Source organism: Schistocerca cancellata, chromosome 2 (assembly GCF_023864275.1).
Source record: "Schistocerca cancellata isolate TAMUIC-IGC-003103 chromosome 2, iqSchCanc2.1, whole genome shotgun sequence".
NCBI classification, from domain to species: domain Eukaryota; kingdom Metazoa; phylum Arthropoda; class Insecta; order Orthoptera; family Acrididae; genus Schistocerca; species Schistocerca cancellata.
In genome coordinates this window covers 6959778-6981447 of record NC_064627.1, presented here as the reverse complement: position 1 = coordinate 6981447, position 21670 = coordinate 6959778, and the positions used below count along the sequence as shown (strand labels likewise).

Below are 21670 nucleotides of genomic sequence, written 5' to 3'. Positions count from 1 at the left end.
CTGCCTGGAGACTGAGTCTTCATGTTGTCCTCATCATTTCATCATCATCATCACTCGTGACAGTGGCTAGATTGAATTGTGTAAAAATTGGACTGTATACAAACTGGGACTTTGTACGGGCACTGATGACCGTGCAGTTGAGTGCCCCACAAACCAAATATCATCATCAGCAGCAGCATGGGTTGCAGGTGCTGCACATGCAGATGAGCAAGGCTGAGCAGGGAGAGGAGGAGGGGAGAAGATGGGTAGTGAGAAGCAGGAAGATGAGATGAATAGCGAAAATGCGAGGAGGAGGTGGACAGAGAGATGGGATGTCCATTATAATTATCCGAGCTGTTATGCCGTGGTCGGTTGATGAATTCTGTGTCGATTCCCAACATTTCGTCTCCGACTGCGGGAGACATCTTCAAGGGAGTCCGTAGCTCGATGGAAGGTCCAACACACCCACTGGCTCGCTACTGACTGCTGCTAAATTCCGTGTCCGCGCGCTCCCACGCCGCGGCGTGACGTCACGTGTTTTGAAAATGTCAGTGCAGTGCGACCACAGCATAACAGCCCGGATAATTATAATAGACATGATATTTCCGGCCATGAAAGTCTACATTTTAGTATAAGAGAGATGGGAGTAGAGACGGACATAGAGAGTGGGGAAGGAGATGGAGAGAGGGGAGGAGGAGGTAGGCAGACAAATGGGAAGATGAGATGGACAGAGAGAGTGGGGAGAAGAGGGGACTGATAAGGAGGGGGGGGGATGGGGTGGACAGAGAGAAAGGGGGTGACTGACAGAGACAGGTCAGAGAAGGAGATGGACAGAGAGATGAGGGAAGAAGGAAATGGAAAAACAGGGGAAAGAGGAAGAGATGAACAAACAGAAGTGGAAAGAGCAGATGGGTGCAATATATGTGCTGCTTGCATCCACAGGTAAAAGGTTAGTTTTCATAATTTATGAAAATGCAGTTTTCACCAGATATTGACCTACTGTCTTGTCCCAGTTGGATAATAAGATCAGGCTGGATACTCGATACTGATGCACATAACATATTTTGCAGTAAAAACAAACAATGCAAAGTCCATGGTGGAATATCAATAGTTATGAAAAGGACACATTTCCACCCACCATCAAGGTGACATGTTGGGTTGCAGACACACACAACAAAAGGACACTGAGCTTTTAGCCAAAGCCTTCTTCAGAAAAAAGGAAACAAATCTACACACTCACTCAAGCAGGCAACTCTCTCTCTCTCTCTCTCTCTCTCTCTCTCTCTCTCTCTCTCTCTCTCTCACACACACACACACACACACACACACACACACACACACACACACACACACACATGACCACTAACTCTGGCCTTACTGGAACTGTTGCACTGAATGAAAGCAGCAATACAGAGGGAAGGGAAGGTGGTGGTATAGCAGGGTAAGGGAGAGTAGGGGGGAGGGTATTGTGGAGCACGCATCGCATGTATTATAAGGCGGCAGGACAAAGCTGCCATGTGCAGCATCAGGGAGCCATCAGGAAAGGGGAGGAGGAAATGGGGAGCAGAAAAGGAGAGGTAGTATTAGTATGGTGTTTCGCCTTATGGCAGGTCTTGTCATGGGTTAAGCCTCTTCCACTTTTGTCTGTGCATAGCCAGTCTTTTCATTTCTGAATATTTTTCTCCTTTGATATTGTCCAGCATTTGATATCTTCTTTTTCCTCTTCCCCTTTTTCCCTCCATCATCCTTTCTATTCCCTCCTTCAATAAACAGTCCCTCCTCAAACAATGTCCGTTTTCTCTTTCTGATGACTTTGAGCATGTTTCTTTCTTCTCCAACTCTTCTTAATACTTCTTCATTCCATACTCAGTCTTCCCATTTCAATTTTTCTGTTCTTCTCCATATGCACATTTCTAATGCCTCCAATCTTCTTTCATCTTCCTTCTTCAAGGAGAGGTGCAAAGAGTCGAAAAGGCTCGTGGACACTTTGGCAGAGAGTGGTGCACAATGAGGATGAGGGGACATGAATTCGAAGGAGATGGTATGACAGAGGGGAAGAAAACTGTTGGGTCAAGGGTGCTGTGAGAGGTGGTTATTGTAGATTGTAGCTGAGATCATTTTGGAAGTGTGTTGTAAGTATAGCTCCCATCTGCACAATTCAGAAAAACTGGCAGTTAACGGGGATGGGGAATCTAGATGCCGTTAGTTGTGAAGCAGCCATTGAAATTAAAAATTTTATGTTCAGCTGCATGTTATGCCAAAGGGTGGTCCACTTTGCTTTTGGCCACAGTGTGGTGATGAGCATTCATCATGGCGGACTGTTAGTTGGCAGTGATTGCAGCAGGGCAATACAAGTCTGCTTTCAAAGGTGGCTTGGCACATGCCACATCACAACACCACCCCCCCCCCAATCCTTCCACCACCCCCAAGAACAAGCTGCAAAGGAGCGTCACCCAGTACCACCCCAGACTAAACCAAATGAACCACATTCTTTTTTCAGGACTTTATCATGCCCTGAAATGAGGGACATCCTACCTAAGATCCTGCCCAGCCCGTGTAATGCTGTGTTCTGTCACCTACCTGAACTCCACAACATCCTTGTCCATCCCTATGCCAATCCCAATCCCAGTTCCTTGCCACAGGGATCATATCCCTTTTGAAGACCCAGGTGGAAGACCTGCCCAGTCCACCCACACAGAACTTCCTATCGCAGTCCTGTCACAGGCTTATCCTACCCCATCAGAGGCTGGGCCATCTGTGAAAGCAGTCATCGATATACCGGCTGTGCATCGAGATTAATGGTCACTACCAAACTGTGGCTCTAGCAAAGTGGACCACCCTTTGGTATAATATGCAGCTGAACATACAGGGTGACAATTATTGACCTATGTGAAAAAAGAAAAGTAAATTTGTTACAAACTACAGTGTGCACACACTTTATTCAAAATGTAAATGTCACTATATTCAAATTTAGGTTATGGCATGTTTGATATGCCTCCCATCATTGCCGATGATGTGGCGCAGACAACTAGTGAAATTCTGCATGACCCACTGAAGTATTGGAAAATCGATGGTGTCAGTTACCTCCTGAATGGCTGTTTTAGCTCAGCAGTGGTTTTGGGGTTATTTCTGAACACCTTGTCTTCAATATAGCCTGACAAAAAGGAGTCGCAAGTGTTCAGATCCAGAGAATACGGCAGCCAATCAGTGCCCATGCCTATGGCCTCTGTGTACCCCAGAGCCAGAGTGCAGTCCCCAAAATGCTCCTCAAGGACATCAAACACTACTGCTTCAATGGGATCAAGTTTCGTCTTGCATGAACCACATCTTGCTGAAATTAGGGTCACTTAGAATAACAGGGATCAAATCATCCTCCAAAACCTTCACGTACCACTCGGTAGTCACTGTGCCATCAAGGAATATCACACATATTATTCTGTGACTGTACATTACACTTCACACAGTCACCCATTGAGGGTGCAGAGGCTTCTCAATTGCAAATGTGGATTCTCAGTCCCCCAAATGCGCAAATTTTGTTTATTGATGAACCCATCCAAATGAAAGTGGGCTTCATTGCTGAACCGAACCATATGGTGCATACTAATTCCCATCATGCTCCACAGCCAACCGTGCAGTTTTAATGTCCTAATGCAAACAGTTCATAAGTTATGACAATTTAGTTTCACATTGTTCAATAACTGTCACTCTGTACATGCTTGATTTCATAGGCTGCTACACAACCCAGGCCACCTGGATCCTCCCCTCCACCACCAACCTCTGTTAACTCTGCAGATTGAAGTTATCCTTACAACACATTTTTTGTTCAATGTAACAGTTGCAGTTTAGCCTGAACAGCCAGAGATAGTGGTCATATGTGCATGAGGCATTGCGTGCTTGAATGAATGTTTGTGTGTTTTCCTTACTTTTCTCAAGAAAGCACTGGCTGAAATTTGAGTGTTCTTTCATTGTGTCTGTCTGCAACTCAGTGTGTCATCTTTACAGTGAGTAGCAATCTATCCTTTTCATAATTGTTGATATCTTGTCATAAATTGGAATTTGACATTTTAAGTACTGTAGCTACTTTACAGACATATTGTGTTACCTTTACTTTTCTCGTGTCATAGGGATGTAAATTGTGCATGTGTTGTGTGTTAATGCTATTTTTAAATTTTTTAGTGACCATAGCATTAAATCATTTTTAATGCAGGTTTTTCTGTTGTCATAACAGAAATCTCTTTTTGTGTGTTAGTCACTCCAGATCTTAAAGGAAACTGTTAATATGTGTAACAAAGCAGACCCAGGAATTAAAATAGAATCAGCAGGCTTAGAAAACAAGGCTCAGTTTAAAGTTACATGTTTACTCTTCTGTAAAACATAGCACCATACACAGCGCAGCTGCTCTGTGAATACTGTTCTCAACCATGGGATGAATTAGCTGACATTTGGAAGCAGCAGGAAGTAATGTCAACAGATTGGAAGCTGCTACCAGTGGGTGTATGGTTGAGGGCTACTGAGAGTTACATAACAGGTATCTTGAGAACTATCCTCTTGAGTGAGTGCTGTTTCCTCTGTAGGAAGTACAGGATCTATTATTACTACATTAGGATACCCATACGTGAGTCAGGTATGCAATAAAAGTCAGAGATTGCTACTCAGGTAGCTGACTGTGTTTGGGATGGGATGACTTCTCATTTAACCAGATAACAAGACCTGGAAGTAATCGTGTAAGATCATAAGCAATATCTCACAAAGGGAAGGTAATTAAAATAAAACCATAGTGATTAACTGCTGAAGTATCATAGAGCTGTAGTGTCTAATGTTCCTAAAAAGTAGAGGAGGTCATGAAATAGCTGGTTGAAACCTGAAATTAAGAGCAATGACATTTTTAGGGAAAATGTAAGTGTATATTGAAAGGAAAAGCTAATATGGAATGTAAGTGATGTGTTTGTAGCAGCAGGAACTCAAATCCACCAAGACAGAAATTGAAGCTGCATGCAAGAATCCATGGGCATGACTCATTATTAGGGGTAGGCATTAACCTGTAGTTAGGCCTTTCTATCAGGCACTAAACTCACCTCTAGATATAACCAAAAACTATTGAGAAAACCTCATTTCACTAGTGTGTACATTCATCAGTCGTGCTTAAATTAGCCAAAAATCAGTTGGGCTAGTCCAGTTTTGCAAAAAGTGGTAAGCATGTCAAGATGTCTGACAAAACTCCACTAAATGCATTCTCTGAAAACTACTTAGGACAGATAGTTCAAAAGCCACTCATGATGGCAATGTATTTGACCTAATGACAACAAAACACATTTAAACTGGCTTCAGTGACAATGAGGCGCTTGTATCGTTGAAATACAAAGAACAACTGAAACAAGCAAAAAGATTTATTGAGGTAACTTCACTCATGATGTATGCGATTTCAGAGATTGTGCATCCATACAGTTCTCAGGCCGTCTTATAGAGGTGATGGGATGGACCCCCTGTCATGCTCCTGTGGGCAGCCAAAGAAGCAGTATTATTTATATGACGCAAACAAGTGTTCAGTCTATTCTCTTACCTGTATTACTGTAGTCCAGTCAGTGTGTTCAGTGCTACACACAACCTGTACTTCATTGTATCTGACATGTTGCTCTATAAAGAACTACATTCCATAAATGGTGTTCTTGCTGCAGAAAACTTGGCAATGAGGATGGGATTACATTTTCTCTACATCTTATTGTCAGTCAGTCGACAAACATATCTTTGGAAGAAATACTTCAACATATCATTGCCCAACAGCAAGCTTTCACGGAACAACAGCAGGCTCTCACCACCGCTCTCAATCAAGTAGCGTTTGCATCTTCGCGACAGGCTACTCTCCCATCAGTGCAACTGTCACCCTTTGCAGCATATGATGAATCAGCTGAAGGTTGGGACTCCTATGAGACACAGTTTTGCCAACATTTCTGGGTTTTTCACACAAACTTGTATAGGGCATTCTTTCTTTCCTGGCTTTCACTGCATATTTATCAGTTAATTGTGTCAACTTGTGCCTTTACAAAAAGTCGCCAGCTTATCAGTTGATGGAATCTGCAAGCTTCTGTATACCTGTTATTGTGACAGAATGCTTGTCACTGCAACACTGTAGAATTTTAACATTGTCAGAAATGCTCAAACCAATCTTACAAAGCCTGAGCTTCAGAATTGCATGGATTACGCTGCCACTGTAAATTTCTCACTAGTACCCATTACAAATCCTACAATGATCACATGATTCTTGATGTTATTATTCATCTGTACTTGGAATGGAAAGCCCATGAAGAAGCATTTCAGTATAAGAATTGGACACTTATGGATGTCCTCAATATAGTGCAAAAATGACTGTGTAATCTTATGGGACTTAACTGCTAAGGTCATCAGTCCCTAAGCTTACACACTACTTAATCTAAATTATCCTAAGGACAATCACAAACACCCACACCCGAGGGAGGACTCGAACCTCTGCTGGGACCAGCCGAACAGTCCACGACTGTAGCGCCTCAGACCGCTCGGCTAATCCCGCGCAGCTCAATGTAGGACAGTCCTTTGAAGTGTCATGAGATGCAGCAAAACCTTTGTCTCATCATCACACGAGGCAGTGTCGGTTAGCAGTAGGCCACATCACAACAGCAGCCACATGCCCCCCTTTCATCTTACCCATACTATTCATTCAATGTGACCATGCTTCGTGCACTAAGCATTGGGCTGTTTGCAATAAGTGTCAGAAGAAAGGCCACATTGCATTTGTGTGTAACTCCTCTCCAAATGTAATGGACACAGTAGTCCTGATAAACTTAAATTGTATCTCTACAATGACTGTCTACCTGAACAATTGTTTATCAACTTGCATGTGTTTCATTAACCACCAAAAATGCAAGTGGATACAGGAGCTGCAGTGACTTTATTAAATGCACATACATAAGTGGGATTGGGTGTCCACTCACACAGGTTTCATAGAAGTTGGTTAACTGCAATAAACAGCAGATTCAGATCCTAGTCCAGCTCTCTGCTCCTGTCTCTTACAAATCTGTTGTTCACTCTCTCACCTTTCTTGTTGTGGATCATCCCCATACCACAGACCAGTGTGTGCTATATGCATGTAACCCTTTTGGTTTCTCCATTGCTAATGAGGTACCATTAGTGTCAGATCAAGTTCTGTATCAGAAATTCGTGGCAGGCGCCTGTCATGTCACGTGACTCTGTCGAGGCTGAATTAAACCATTTGACATCACTTGATGTCATTCAGCCTATTTCTTCCAGTTAATGGGCTACACCACTGGTCACCTTTAAGAAGACGACAGGTAAGTTTCGCCTCTGCGGCGACTTCGGTGTAACGATTAATGCACAGTCCGTGATAGGTACGGACCCTTTGCCTTGTCCTGATTGGTTTCTTGCAAAATTATCAGGCAGTTAGTAATTTTTCAAGACTGATTTGTCAGAACTGTACCTCCAACTCCCCTCGGATGAGGCCACTAGGTGCCATCCTGTTGCCAGTACACCTTTCAGCCTATACCGGTATCAATACTTGCCTTTTGGCATCACTAACGCACACACAGTCTTTCGTAATCATTTTAGAACAGCAGACAGCCTCTGTGCCCAGCTTCCACTGTCTGCCAGTCTTGAGTGGAATCTTGCCAAATCTCAGTTTTTTAAGCCCTCAATTGACTATGTAGGCTTTGACGTTTCGCACACAAGGGTCAAGCCATTGTGTCACCATATTGATGCAATTTCAGCTTTGCCACAGCCGACCTCCATTAAGGAACTACAGGCTTTTTTAGATAAAGTTGCATACTACCATAAGTTTTTATCTGACATGTCCACTGTCATCCCCTGCACAAGCTTTTGCGTAAAAATGTGCCCTTATTCTGGTCTCCAGCTTTTGACAGATCATTTGTTTGCTTAAATCTAAGCTTCAATCTGCCCCATGCCTGGCCACTTTTCAGCTGTGGCAGCATCTCGTATTGACTAAAGATGTCTCTCAGCATGGTCTTCATGCAGTGTTGATGCCCACTTTTCGGCTGTGTCATCATCTCGTGTTGACTATAGACGCTTCTCAGCATGGTCTTCATGTAGTGTCGGTACCCAAATATGAATTGGTCTGAACAATCCATAGCGTATGCTTACAAGACTTTAACTACCACTCATCAGTGGTATTCTCATATTGAAAACAAGGCTTAAGTAATTGTGTTTTTCCTCAAGGAAGTTCATGTCTTCTTTTATGGTTCTAAGTTCCATTGATCATGGATGACAAGCTGTCGGTTGCTCATTTTAACCCTTTGGCTTCCATGCTGAACAAGGCAGTGCATCACTTGCAGGGGTGGGCTCTCTTCCTCTCCTGTTCTCGTTATCAGATCCATTACCGTCCGATAGCACAACGTGCCAGCTCTGATGCTTTATCTCACCTTTCAATTGGGCCAGGACTGGCATTCAGTTGGGATGATGGGATGAATTGCTTTCTTTCTACTTAGAAATTAAGAACCAGAATATAGTCGACTGTTTCCCCATCACTAGTGTCACGATGGCATCAGCTGTTGCCACGAGTCTGGTGCTTAATTGGGTCCTGTCTTTTGGGCAGCATAATTGGCCAGAAAAACCCCTGGACCGTGCCTCAGATCCCTTGTGTAATCACTTCTCCCTCCAGCACTGTCTTTCTGTCTTTGATGAGGTTCTTTTGTTAGCTACAGAGGATCTTGTTCCCCAGGTTGTGATTCCACTTCCTTATGCCATAATGTACTGCGGCTTCTCCGTGTCAGTCATTGGGGGACTTTTCACACCAAAGCTTCGGTGCACCGGCAAGTGTATCAACTGCGCATATATGGGGACATTATGTGGATTATTGCCAATTGTGCTCACTGTGTTCAGCAGCAGGTGGCCCACAGCCATCTTTTTTCCCTGGCCGATGCCACAGTGCTCACGGGAGTGCCTACATGTCAATTTTGCTGGGATTTTCCTAAATCAGTATTGCTCATTGTAGTGGACACCCATTACAAGTTTCCCTTCATCGTCCATCCACATTAGCATCTATTTCGGCCCTGTCTACAATTTTTGCAATTGAGGTGCTTCCATTTACCGTGGTTGCTGATAATAGCCCCCAGTCTGTTTCTTGAATTTGGACCCTTTTTAATCCTCAATCTAATGGTGAGGCTGAATGCACAGTTCAGAAATTTAAAACTCAGATGCTAAAGTATGTAACTGTCAGGTTCTCTGATGCTGCTTTAGACCCTTTTTGAGTTCATGCCATTTCAATGCAGTGGGGGACAAGAGCCCAGCAGAGATGCCATACGGACACCGTCCACAGAACATCTTCTACTTGCTGCATCCCATGCCGCATATGCAGGTGTCTGCTTCTTTGCAACGGTTTTGTCCAGGTGTGCCTGTCCGGGCTCATGGTTTTGGCCACCGGCCGAACTGGGTTCCTGCCGTCATTGAGCATTGCTGTGGCCCGCTCCTGTGCCTCTTCCACACTTCTGACGAGGGGATGTCCTGTCACTTTGACCAGATGCAGCTTCGCACAGCAGTGTCTGTTCCGTAGGGTCCCCCGCCTCCCCCACAACCGTTGTCACACTGCAGCACGGGTTGCAGCCTGCCAGACTGCTGTCTGGGGTTCCTGCCTCCACCCCCACTCCTCAACTGCCATCACCAGTGCAGCCTCAACTGCGCCTGACTTCACCTCTGTTGCTGGGTCCTGAAGTCTCTGTTGCTGACTGCTGACCTCAACAAGGATGTAGTTGTGGAGGCACTGTTCGCTGTCCTGCCCTACGGCCTGTTGTGAGAGGAGGACGGCGCGCCATCCCACCCCTTCATCACTTCCGTCCCTACTTGCGAGTGCCTGCCTGCCGTGCCGTGTGCTGCAGCAGCCACTGCCATCCTTCGATAAAATGCACATCGGTGCCATCATTAGTGTTTTCTGTGACTTGTAATCTCAGTGCCTTGTGAGGCAAGTGCTTTTTTTCATGGCACCAGTGATTTTTCAGTGTTATTTCCTGCACTTCATTGTATCTTACATGTTGCTTTATAAAGTACTATATTCCATAAACTGTGTTTGTTCTTGGTATAGCATTTATATCTTCAGCAATAGATAAAGAGGCAGTGTGCTCTAGACAGGAGCCCATAGAAATAGTGAGGCATTTCACAGATATCTACATAGCACAACAGTTCATGATGGGCAGTAGGCTCCTTGGTGTAGTTAACATAAGGAAACTTGTAAAGAAAGAGAGACTATTGCATAGTAGCTCTGTAAGTATTGACCTATACATAGAGAGATGGTGAATGAAAGGAGAGCTATGTCTGTTGCCTTCCACCTTTGACGACTATTGTAGCAGAATATATTGAAAAACCTCTCACAAAACATAAACGAGTTCTGGTAGTAAGTTAAAGCTGTTAGTGGCAGCATATTTTATGTCAAAACACAAACAAATGAGACTGGAACTGAAAGTGAGGGTAACAAAGCAAAAGCAAATATCCGTAAGCTTGTTTTTGAATGTACCTTTACAAAGGAAAGACAGGAGTATCAGCCAAATTTAATCTTTGTACCACTGCAGTAATTAGTGTTATACATATCAATGCCAGAAATGCCCAGAAGAAGCTAAAAACATTAAAACTGAACAAACCTCCATGGTCTGAAGCAATCCCTGTCAGATTCTGTACAGTTTTGTGGCTGAGTTAGCCCCTCTTTTAATCATTTTATGCCAGAGATCCCTTAAACACAAAATGGTGCCCAGGTAGTATTTACAGCAATTGCTGATATTTCTGCAAGAGCACACCCCACCAATTTCAAGGCAAACTGCAATGGACAAGCGATGTGCAGGCAAATTTAAAACCTCAGTTCTCGGATTAATGCACGAAAGATAACACACACACACACACACACACACACACACACACACACACACACACACACACACACACACTGAACACTAGTGCCACCAAAGATGACCAAAGTCAGAGATATTGATAGACTACGAACTAGCAGGTGAAGTAACATTGACTATGTCCCTCTGTTTTTTGACAAGCGAGAGAGCAGGATTCCAAACAGAGTTTAAACAAAAACCTCCATCCCTGTTTACAAGGTTGCTTGCTAATTGCTCATTTTGGTTAGGAGGAAGGATGATGGATCATTGGGACTTTGCCAGCTGAGCTGTCCCATCTTGAAGCTACATTTCAAAATGGTTATAGTGAAAGACAGATTACAAATGTTTTGCGCTATTGATCAACTGTGCATCGAGTGATTGATGATAGTACTGAGTTGACACCTAAGTCTACTGCCTTTTTGCCTTATATAGGAAGCACTTCCAACAAGATCAGTCATATTTTATGGAAGTATGATGTGAAATGTGTTTTCTGACCTCCATCTAAAATTAGAGTGCTTTTGGGTTCCGTTAAGGATGATCTCGGTTTGCGTAAGGTGGGTATATATCGTATTCCTTGTAGCTGTGGCATGGTATATTGGTGAAACTATCAGAACCATGGAGGACCAATGTACTGAGCATAAAAGGCACACACAATTGTAGCAGCCAAATAGATCTCCTATTGCTGAACATTGCGTGGATACTGGTCATGCTATGTTATACAACAGCACCGAGATATTGGAATGCAAGTCCAGCTATTGGAACAGTGTTATTAAGGAGGCAGTTGAGATTAAATTTGTGAGCAACCTGGTAAACAGGGACGGAGGTTTTTGTTTAAACTGTTTTCGGAATCCTGCTCTCTCCCTTGTCAAAAAACAGAGGGTCATAGTCAATGTTACCTCACCTGCTAGTCCATAGTCTATCAATATCTCTGACTTTGGTCATCTTTGGTTGCACTAGTTTTCAGTGTGTGTGTGTGTGTGTGTGTGTGTGTGTGTGTGTGTTATCTTTCCTACATTAGTCCGAGAACTGAGGATTTAAATTTGCCTGTACATCACTGGTCCGTTGCAGTTTGCCTTGAAAATGATGGGGTGTGCTCCCGCCCAAAATATCGGCAGTCGCTGTTAATACTACCTGGCTGAATTCCTGTAAGTTGTTTGAAAATTGTATACACCAGGAGAAACTCGGGTCTCATCCTGCCAACAGAACTGTCTATTGTTGCAAGTATGCTGTATACACACAGGAATAATACAAATGGAGTTTACATTGATATATTCACAGTAAAGCTGGTTTTTCAGAGTGTATATTATTAACAAGGATGTAGATTCATCTTTAATCCAGTGTCAGAACATAGTTAGGAATGTTGCATAAGGTAGTATTTGAAAGAGGGTATTATGTACTGAAACAACCACACTTATCAATGCTGTAAGATTGTTACACATTTCATATCACAGATTTTGCTTGCTGCCAATGGATGTGCTCACTTTTTATTATATATTAGACAGGTGTGACTATGTTAATTCTTAATGTCTCAAGGAAATTTTACAGTGAGTGGTTGTAAATTGATGACTAATTTCTTTCTGTAGCGCTACCTTTTATTGGTTTGTATCTCCCTGTTTGCATGATAAAAGCCCCCTTCCCCCTGCACACTGATAGAACCCTCTCCTCCTCCAGTGCACCCACATAGTCTTTTCTCTTTCTCTGCTTCTGTCCAGTCCCCTCCACCCCTTCACCCTCCCCTCAGCACAGGCTTCTGATGCTGCGCCAAACAGTCCACCATGCTGTCCCTGGCCCATCAGTGCATATGCCCCCATCCGTACCCTGCTATCCCTCCCCTGCTATGTCCCCACACTCATTCCAGCTGAGACTGCTGCTCACTGCAGTAGGACCTTTGTGTCTGTAGATGACAGTGCCCATGAGTGTTTGAGTTGTGAGTTGTGCATGTGTAACTTCTTCCTCATGGCTTAACTTGCATAAGAGTTTGACATATATATTGCGTATGTCTCCTCCTTTCCCTCTCCATTTCTGCCTCTACCTTTCCCCTTCTCTCTGTCCACCTCATCCTCCCACCTCTATCCATCTGTCTCATCCACATCCTGTTTCTCCTATCCATTTCATGCCCTCCTCTCTCCCTGCCCAGCAGTGCTCATCTGCACATATACCACCTGCAAGGCATGCCAATACTACCCACACAATATGCAGGGCAGCCTACATGTCAGGGATGCAAAACACTTTATTTTTAGTACCTGTGCTCCTATTGGAGTTAGGAGGTTCTAACCTCCAAAGTGCTCATTCTGATGTAGCAGGTGGTATGTGTACCATTATTTGAATGATTAACCACATACATAAATCCTGTTTTGTATATACAAAGATAGAATGTATCAATGGAAACGCCTCAGTAATGTAGATAAAACAGGTTGCTCCTATCGCCACACTATGTGCCTGTCATGTAAGGCAGCCCCCCCCCCCCCCCCTCCCCCCAAGGCAGCACTTTACCATCCCCAGTCCACCATGTTATCCTGTCCCAACCTCCTCCTTACCCCCACTACTCAGACTGCTTCTTCCACCGTGTTCTGTTGCTCACAGTATGGTATTGGCAGCCAGGAACAGTGGTCATGAGTGTACAAGTTGTGTTTGCACGAATAGGTGCATTTATGTTGGAAGAAGAACTTCTTTTTGGCTGATAGCTTTCGTTGAAAGCTCATTTGTTTAGCAGTCTTCTTATTGTGCCTGTCTGCGACTCAACATTTCTGCTATACGGCGAGTAGCAATCTATCCTTTTCATAATACTGTCACTATCCCATCCTGGATTTTCCACTGTTCGATTTTACATTGTTGTCATTATTCCATCCTTGATTTTCCATTGTTTGATAGAAAGCCTGTAATAAATGACAGGAGGTCAGTATTCTGGGACATTTGACAAAGCAGCTGGGAGTGGGTTCCTGTGCTACCGATTCTAACTTCATCACAACTATTTGACGGAGTGTACAGACTCGTTATGTTCAGCTAGCCACCCAGCTGGCATGCTTATGTATCAAACTTGAATCCTTTCTTGCTTTTATTACTGAAGACACATATATTTGGAAACAAATTAAAGTGGCTGTTACAGTTTTATGTTCTGACACTGTGACCAGTTTCAACCACCGAGGCCATTTTAAGTGGTTGTCTGGATAAAGACACATAACATAGGTACAAATGGAGTAAGAGCTATTAAAAGGGAAACTAACAGTAGACATACCCAAAGGCATACTGCGTAATGAAATATGTAATGCTTATAATGACCTATCCAAAATTGGAGAAGAGGATACATTAAACATATGAACTTACAAGTTTTTCAGAATATAGCCAAGAAATATAATGATGTTCATGCCAAAACTTTAAATTTGTCTCATTTCCCTTCTAGGGTAATGTTTCGTATAATCTTAGTGGATCGTTCCACAGGTTTAATGTTAGAATTGCTTTCAAAACTGCTATAATACTAGATCAGTTACTTGTACATATTAGAACTGACAACAAAAAGTTTGCGATTGCAGGTATATATAAAATGTACTGTAGTGAATGTGAAGCATTTTATGTTGGCCAAACAGGCAGAAACTTCTAAATCAGATACTTGGAACATGCAAAAACAGGAAGAAAAGATGCACAAGGTAAATGCTCCTTTGCTTACCACCAAATCACAAAGGGATACTGTGTTACTCATATTAACAATAATTTTACACTTTTGAGCAGAATGGAGAAGAGGACCGAAGTGGATGTACTGGAAAAAATGAAAATTTATAACCATGCGCACCACAATAAGAACAAAATGCTTAAGAGACAGAAAAACTTTAAAAATATATTGCTTTTCTTGACACTCTTGAAATTGTATTCAGTATGTTGCAATGTAAAAGAACTAAGCGCTGTTACTTATCATCATACAGTCTGTGTGCGTCACTTACGTAAACAACAGGCCAACTCAGTACCTTAGGCTTCATATTATGTAAATATCTTGTTTGTGTACAGAGGTGCATTTGCTTATTCCACTTCTTTGCCATTGCTGACTTTCCGGCCTCAACATTTCTTTTGTTGACATTCTCTTAGCATCATCCGTGGCCTATATGTTTTTGTATTACTTCTTTTTATGATGTTTTCTCATGTCTCTATGCAAATCTTTTAAATGGCATGTAATATTGTATTTTGTTTTATTTTTAAAGCATTGTACTTATGCCATTAATATTTCCTTCCTCCAGTCCATTTTTCCTGGCCTCTACAGAGTCTCTATGTGATGTTCTCTTCCCCTATTTTAGCACTGCTCCATCTGCTTACCAATCTGCATCTGCGTACATCTACAATTCCAGGATCTAGCATTTGTGTGTTACATCCATTACCTTATTAAATTTTGGATGAGTTGTTATTCGACGATATTTATTTTACTACACTGCCCTGCTTTGATGAAGTTTGTTATTACTTTATCTTTTCATATAATTTATTCCATATGTACCTTGTTTTTTGACATTGTTTTGTGTACTTATTCATATAACCACTTGAGAATGGCTTCATTGGCTGTAGTGTTAAAAAGTAAAATTGCAACTGATGCTGTGGTTTGTTTACAATTAATTACTGCAGTTGTTGAAATCCTGAACCATCATGTTCAACAAGCTGCACAAAATGTATACACTTTCTATTATGCATCTGTCTGAAAATTAAAATACTATGCTCATTTTGTTTGCTTCCAGATTTCCTCCAACATGAAGGTAACCACACTACTTCCATTCACCATCCAGTTTCCAGTTCTGTTGATGAACCTGATGCAGCCCACAGCCGTTTTAGAGTCGCTTCACCATTTAGTGCTGAAACATACAACAATACTGTTATCAACAGTCAGCGCACGTCAGATCTTCTAGCTGGTGGTATGTGCATGTGTGAAAGTATACTATAAAGGACTGTGGTTTGTTTACCACAATAATTAATTTAAATATGATCTCTCTCTCTCTCTCTCTCTCTCTCTCTCTCTCTCTCTCTTGGTGTGTGTGTGTGTGTGTGTGTGTGTGTGTGTGTGTGTGTGTGTGTAAAAGCCAACTGTATAAAGTATTTAAGCTTAGGCTAAGGCACAAAATAACCTCAGATCAATCTTAACCTGGAAATCTGCATTGTATAATCATTAATCCTAGATTATATTGCCATGAAGTCAGATCATCTTTGACTGGTGAAAATTCATGGTTCAAAGTTAGGTTCAGCTCTAATTGTTAGTAGCACTATGATTCATCTCTTTTGTTTTTAGCGCATATTAATTTAAGTAATAAAAATATTGTTAGTAACATAAGGAATGACAAGAAAATATGTGGGTACATAATTCCCATGCTGCTGATTCTCATATACTTTCTTTCAAACTGGAAGTTTAGGATAAGGAAATTACTGGCTACCATGTGTACTTAATGATCAGTTTCATAACAGCTCTTAGCAGATGACTTCGTAATTTATGAGATTAGTTCAGAGGTGTTTTATAGACACTTAGCAGCAGAGTAAGAAAAGGAACATTGGAAATATTTGCAGTGAACAGTTAAGAATGGGAATTTTGACAGCAGTCAATAATGATTCATCACTTGTACATGTCCTCTTTTGGCTCGAGTAGCGGTAACTGTGCAATTCGTATTAAATTGGTAACTACCAGACACTACTTTAAACTGCTATGACTATTCCGTGTGCATTGATAAATATAACATAAGCAAGTATTTTGAAATACGCTAACCACATAACCCTCTTTCATTCATTTCAGTGGTTTAGAGGTTGCATTATGGACTGCAGTGCAGAAGACCACTTGGCTGAACCATCAACTCTGAATTTTTTCCAATTTGTTTCTATTTTCTCTACTTTACTGGTCATAAAAACAATTATAACAACGTTATCATGCCGTTCCATATCATTGAAACCATACTATACTCTCCGTTTTCTGAGCATTCTGGATCATTGTTGGAGAAAATTCTGTGTGCAATAACCCTACACGACCTGAATTACATTGTTTCCTTTCATTTACTTTAAAAATACCTCAGCATTCAAGTGTCCTGTGGTGGTTCTTTTTTATGTATTGTTTTTTGTATGTTATGAAAAGTTGGAGTTAGTATTATTCTGCCTGCTTCACAACTGGAAAATGGTCAGTGACTAAGTTGTGTTACTTCTCACAGATAGTTTGCCCAACTTGATGTTTTTTATATTAAAAGACATCCCCAACACAGAAAATTCCAGATATATAGCTGTACAGCTGCACTTATTATTGCAGTTGAGTTTTGTTAATTATTTGTTTTACTTTAGTGAAATTACAATGCTGAGGAGATTTTCGCAATTTCCATTAAGTGGGGGTGGAAAAAATTTACTGAAGTCACTTTACATTAATATGATCTGATATTGGGAAAACTGATTACTTTTACTGTTTCAAAGAAAGAACCTCTAATCAAGAGAATCCTCCTACATTTACATTTATTTTTATTTGTCAAAGTTAGCGAATATTAATGATATGAATATAATAGAAGGAAACATTCCACGTGGGAAAAATATATCTAAAAACAAAGATGATGTAACTTGCCAAACGAAAGTGCTGGCATGTTGATAGACACCCAGACAAACACAAACACACACACAAAATTCAAGCTTTGCAACCAATGGTTGCTTCATCAGGAAAGAGGGAAAGATGAAAGGATGTGGGTTTTAATGGAGAGGGCAAGGAGTCATTCCAATCCTGGGAGCGGAAAGACTTACCTTAGGGGGAAAAAAGGACAGGTATACACTCGCACACGCACGCACACACGCACACACACACACACACACATATACAGACACAAGCAGACATTTGTAAAGGCAAAGAGTTTGGGCAGAGATGTCAGTCGAGCATCTGCAGAGCTAGTTGGCATATAAACTTGTACTACTGTAGTAGGCATGGGCTTCGTGTCTATCTTGGCCACAATAAGGCATTCACTATGCTGTTTGTGGTAGCTTACCCACACTCCTATTTTTATTATTCATTATTAAACCGACTCCTGCATTACCCCTATTTGAATTTGGTATTTTTAGCCCTGTATTCGCCTGAACAAAAGTCTTGTTCCTCCTGCCACCGAACTTCAGTAATTCCTACTATATCTAACTTTAACCTATCCATTTACCTTTTTAAATTTTCTAACCTACCTGCTCGATTAAGGGATCTGACATTCCACGCTCCGATCCGTAGAATGCCAGTTTTCTTTCTCCTGATAACGACATCCTCCTGAGTAGTCCCCGCCCGGAGATCCGAATGGGGGACTATTTTACCTCCAGAATATTTTACCCTAGAGGATGCCATCATCATTTACCCATACAGTAAAGCTTAGCTATTCAAAATAAAAATCCAATCTATACCTTGAGCAAACACTTGCTTGAAAACTGAAAAAGTACAGAAGATAGGTAGAAGAAAACTTCAAAAATCTCCCTTATTTATGCATAACTATTAGACAAAATTGACAGTTAACACTGGATGCACATTTCCAGAAAAATTGCATTTCCAGAAGTATTACACTTTTAGTCTAGGAAATGGCAGTTCTCTGAAACACACATGATGGAATGCAGATTGTAATGAAGCTCTAGATGGTAGGATGCTGTCATGCAAAAAAATGTTACCAAGCAAGGTGGCTCAGGGGTTAGCACATTGGACTCATGTTCGGGAGGACGATGGTTCAAACCCACATCCAGACATCTTGATTTAGGTTTTCCACGATTTCCCGAAATTGCTTTAGGCAAATGCTGGGATGGGTCATTTGAAAGGGCACAGCTGAGTTTCTTCGCTCTCCTTCCCTAATCTGATGGGACCAAAGACCTCACTGTTTGGTCTCCTCTCCCAAATCAACCAACCAACCAAAAAATTGGTACAGTAATAAAGCCCAAGAAAGTTATCAAAACTTCAAAGAAAAATGGACAGTCAAATGGTTCAAATGGCTCGGAGCACTATGGGACTCAACATCTTAGGTCATAAGTCCCCTAGAACTTAGAACTACTTAAACCTAACTAACCTAAGGACATCACACACACCCATGCCCGAGGCAGGATTCGAACCTGCGACCGTAGCAGTCCCGCGGTTCCAGACTGCAGCGCCAGAATCGCTAGACCACCGCGGCCGGTGACAGTCAGAATAAAGGAAATGCTAGAACATTTGACATGAAGCAATTAAAATCCATTGAAGAATTCTTCCAGAAGAAAAACACAACAAGCTTTTACAAAACATTTAATAAAGAGCTACAGGTATATCAGCCCCTGAGATTATGTTTCACTAAAGAAAATGGAGAACTAATACTGAATAACTCAAAGAACTGTGAACTGCTGGCTGACAACTGTGAAAAACTGGTCAGTTGCAATGATCCAAAAGAAATGTTGACCTTCGTACTGCCTGCAAAGCAAAATGTAAATTGTTCACCTTGTAGTCTCAAAGAAATACCAGGGAATGAACTTGGCAAAATTAGAAAAATGGAAGAGGAAGCAGATGAAGATGAGATGGAAGATATGTTACTGCAAGAAGAATTTGAAAGACCTAAATCAAAACAAGGTTTTGGAGTATAGGACAATCTGATCTGGGATACAGAAGAAATACCAGATGAATGTAAATGTGCACTAATCCATTTGATCTACTAAACAGAGGTAAAACAGGTGGAAATAATTACAGAAACATACAAAATTCTTTCTGGTGCAATAGTTAAAAGACTGGAAAAGCAACTTGATAAACATGCGCGGGAAACTAAAGGCAGTTTTCACAAAGAAAGGTGATGTGTGGAACAAGTCTTCAACCTCAACTCAACAGTAGGTCACTACATGATCGTGAGGCAAAACTGTGTCATCACCTTTGTGAATTTTAAAAAAGCTTACAATGCTGTCCTCCAACCATATCCTCTACACTGCATTAATCTGGAGTAGATAGTAAATTACTTAGCGTGATTAAACAATTTGTAAAAAAAAATTCCAAGTCAAAATTTCTGAATCAATTGAAATCAAAACAGGAGTCCAATAAGAGGATGGACTCTTACTGCATTCTGTAACTGAATTTTGAAAAAAAATTTGGAGAATGGGGAAGTGCTTTAAAAAAAAGGTGTGAATCAGTAAATAAAACTAGGAAAGAAATATGAAATGATCAATAGCAACTGCCTGGCCCTTGTCAATAACCTCTTAGTTTTTGACAAAATATAGACTCAGCTACCATCCAAATGAAGGTCCCTGAAGGAGTATCAGAGAAAGCAAACCTACTAATCTTGACATCCAAAAGAGTAAATGATGAATGTTGTCAGAGCCCCCAGAGCACTGTAAATAGATTTCAGGAAGATTAACAAGTTCAAAAATTTAAATACCTTGGAGAAATCATTCAAACCAAAAGACTGAATAAAGAAGCCAATAATGCCACATCCTAGAAGATGGAGATGGTGTACGAATCTTCCAAGGACATCTACAAAGACAAATCAGTTTCCATTGATGTGAAAATTAGACACTATGAAGTAGCTGTAACACCACAAATGCTCATTCATTGCTACACTTAACAGTAAGAGATATAAAAAAAAGAAGAGAAAATGAGGATGATTCAAAAAGTTGTAGGACCTATCATACATGAAAATAGCATCTACCCAAGTTAAGAAGCAAGAAAGAACTCTATCAAAAAATTCCCAAACTCTGTCACAAACCAAAGAAAGTTGGTCAGTTTCTTTGGACACGTGAAAAGACTGGAAGACAACACCTTAACTAAAGGAACTTCCCTAGATTAAAAATCAGTGGAACAAAGGCACACAAGAAGACTTAGGCAAAATGAACACAACTGAAGAATACATTCAAAGCAGAGGAAAATTCAAAACAAAGCAAAAAACTTAAAAGCACTGGGGAAATAGGAAGAACAACCTTATTCAAAAGAATAGTTCCTCTTAGTGATTGTTTTACGTGATCTACAATTGCATGGAATTGACAAAAGAAAAAGAAGAAGAAGAGGAAGAATTTATTTAAGAATACAAACATGTAAGGGGTTAAATTAAACAGAAAATTCATCTTTTTTCAAGATGAAGATCATAAAAACATAAGCAAAAAGAATAATTATTTAAAGAAAGGATACTGTAACTTGTAACAAATGCCAAAATCTACTCACCAAGCAGTGATACGAGAACACACATATTTAAAGATATTGAAGTCTGCAAGCTCTCAGAGCCATTGTCTTCTTCTTCTGGCAGAAAGCATGAAGGGTAAGGAAGAGGGTGGAAGCCCCCTGGCAATCAGTCTTTCCTTCACATCTCATCTGGTAAGTCTCTCCAGACCTGGGTTCTGGGAAACTTTTCTGAACTCTCCCCATTTCCTAAATGTCACCAGCCAATATCCTTCACCCCTCTTCTTTCCCCTTTAACTCTTCTGCCAAAACCTTACAGATTTTAATATCTTTATAAGAGTGTTGTTCTGCCACCACTCGGAGAATAAATTTTTTATCTATCCAATTACATTGTGTTTCCAAAACTTGATTACTTTTGTTAATATATTACTTATTAAGTACTTCAAGATTTATAGTTCTGGAGAGGTATTCCTCAGGATGTTCCAGCTACAACTCATTAATTAGTGACACTTGTAATATCAGTGATGATTTTGCGCCTTGTTAGGTAGGTAGTTAGTGACCAATTGGCAAGCACTGACAGAGGAGGCAGTCCATGCACATGCTACTGGGCAAAGTGGGAGGTGCAAAATCTGGCAGAAAACATTGCGGCGGTGGGCCATTCCATTGTGCTACGGATGGCTGCCTAGAACTGTGAATTGCCGTAGCTCTGTTTGGCAGCCAGTCTTGTAACTGGCAGTGAAATTTGTTTGATAGA

At 41.2% G+C, this 21670-nt stretch overlaps 1 protein-coding gene across 2 annotated transcripts in view; it reads left to right on the top strand.

The window, feature by feature from the left end:
- Window positions 1-21670, top strand: part of LOC126161294 (filamin-A) — a 917852-nt gene that overhangs the window by 488040 nt on the left and 408142 nt on the right. For both annotated transcript variants that reach the window (XM_049917033.1, XM_049917034.1), the window contains exon 16: window positions 15563-15736. In XM_049917033.1, coding sequence (XP_049772990.1) covers window positions 15563-15736 — 174 coding nt within the window. The remainder of the gene's footprint in view (window positions 1-15562; window positions 15737-21670) is intronic.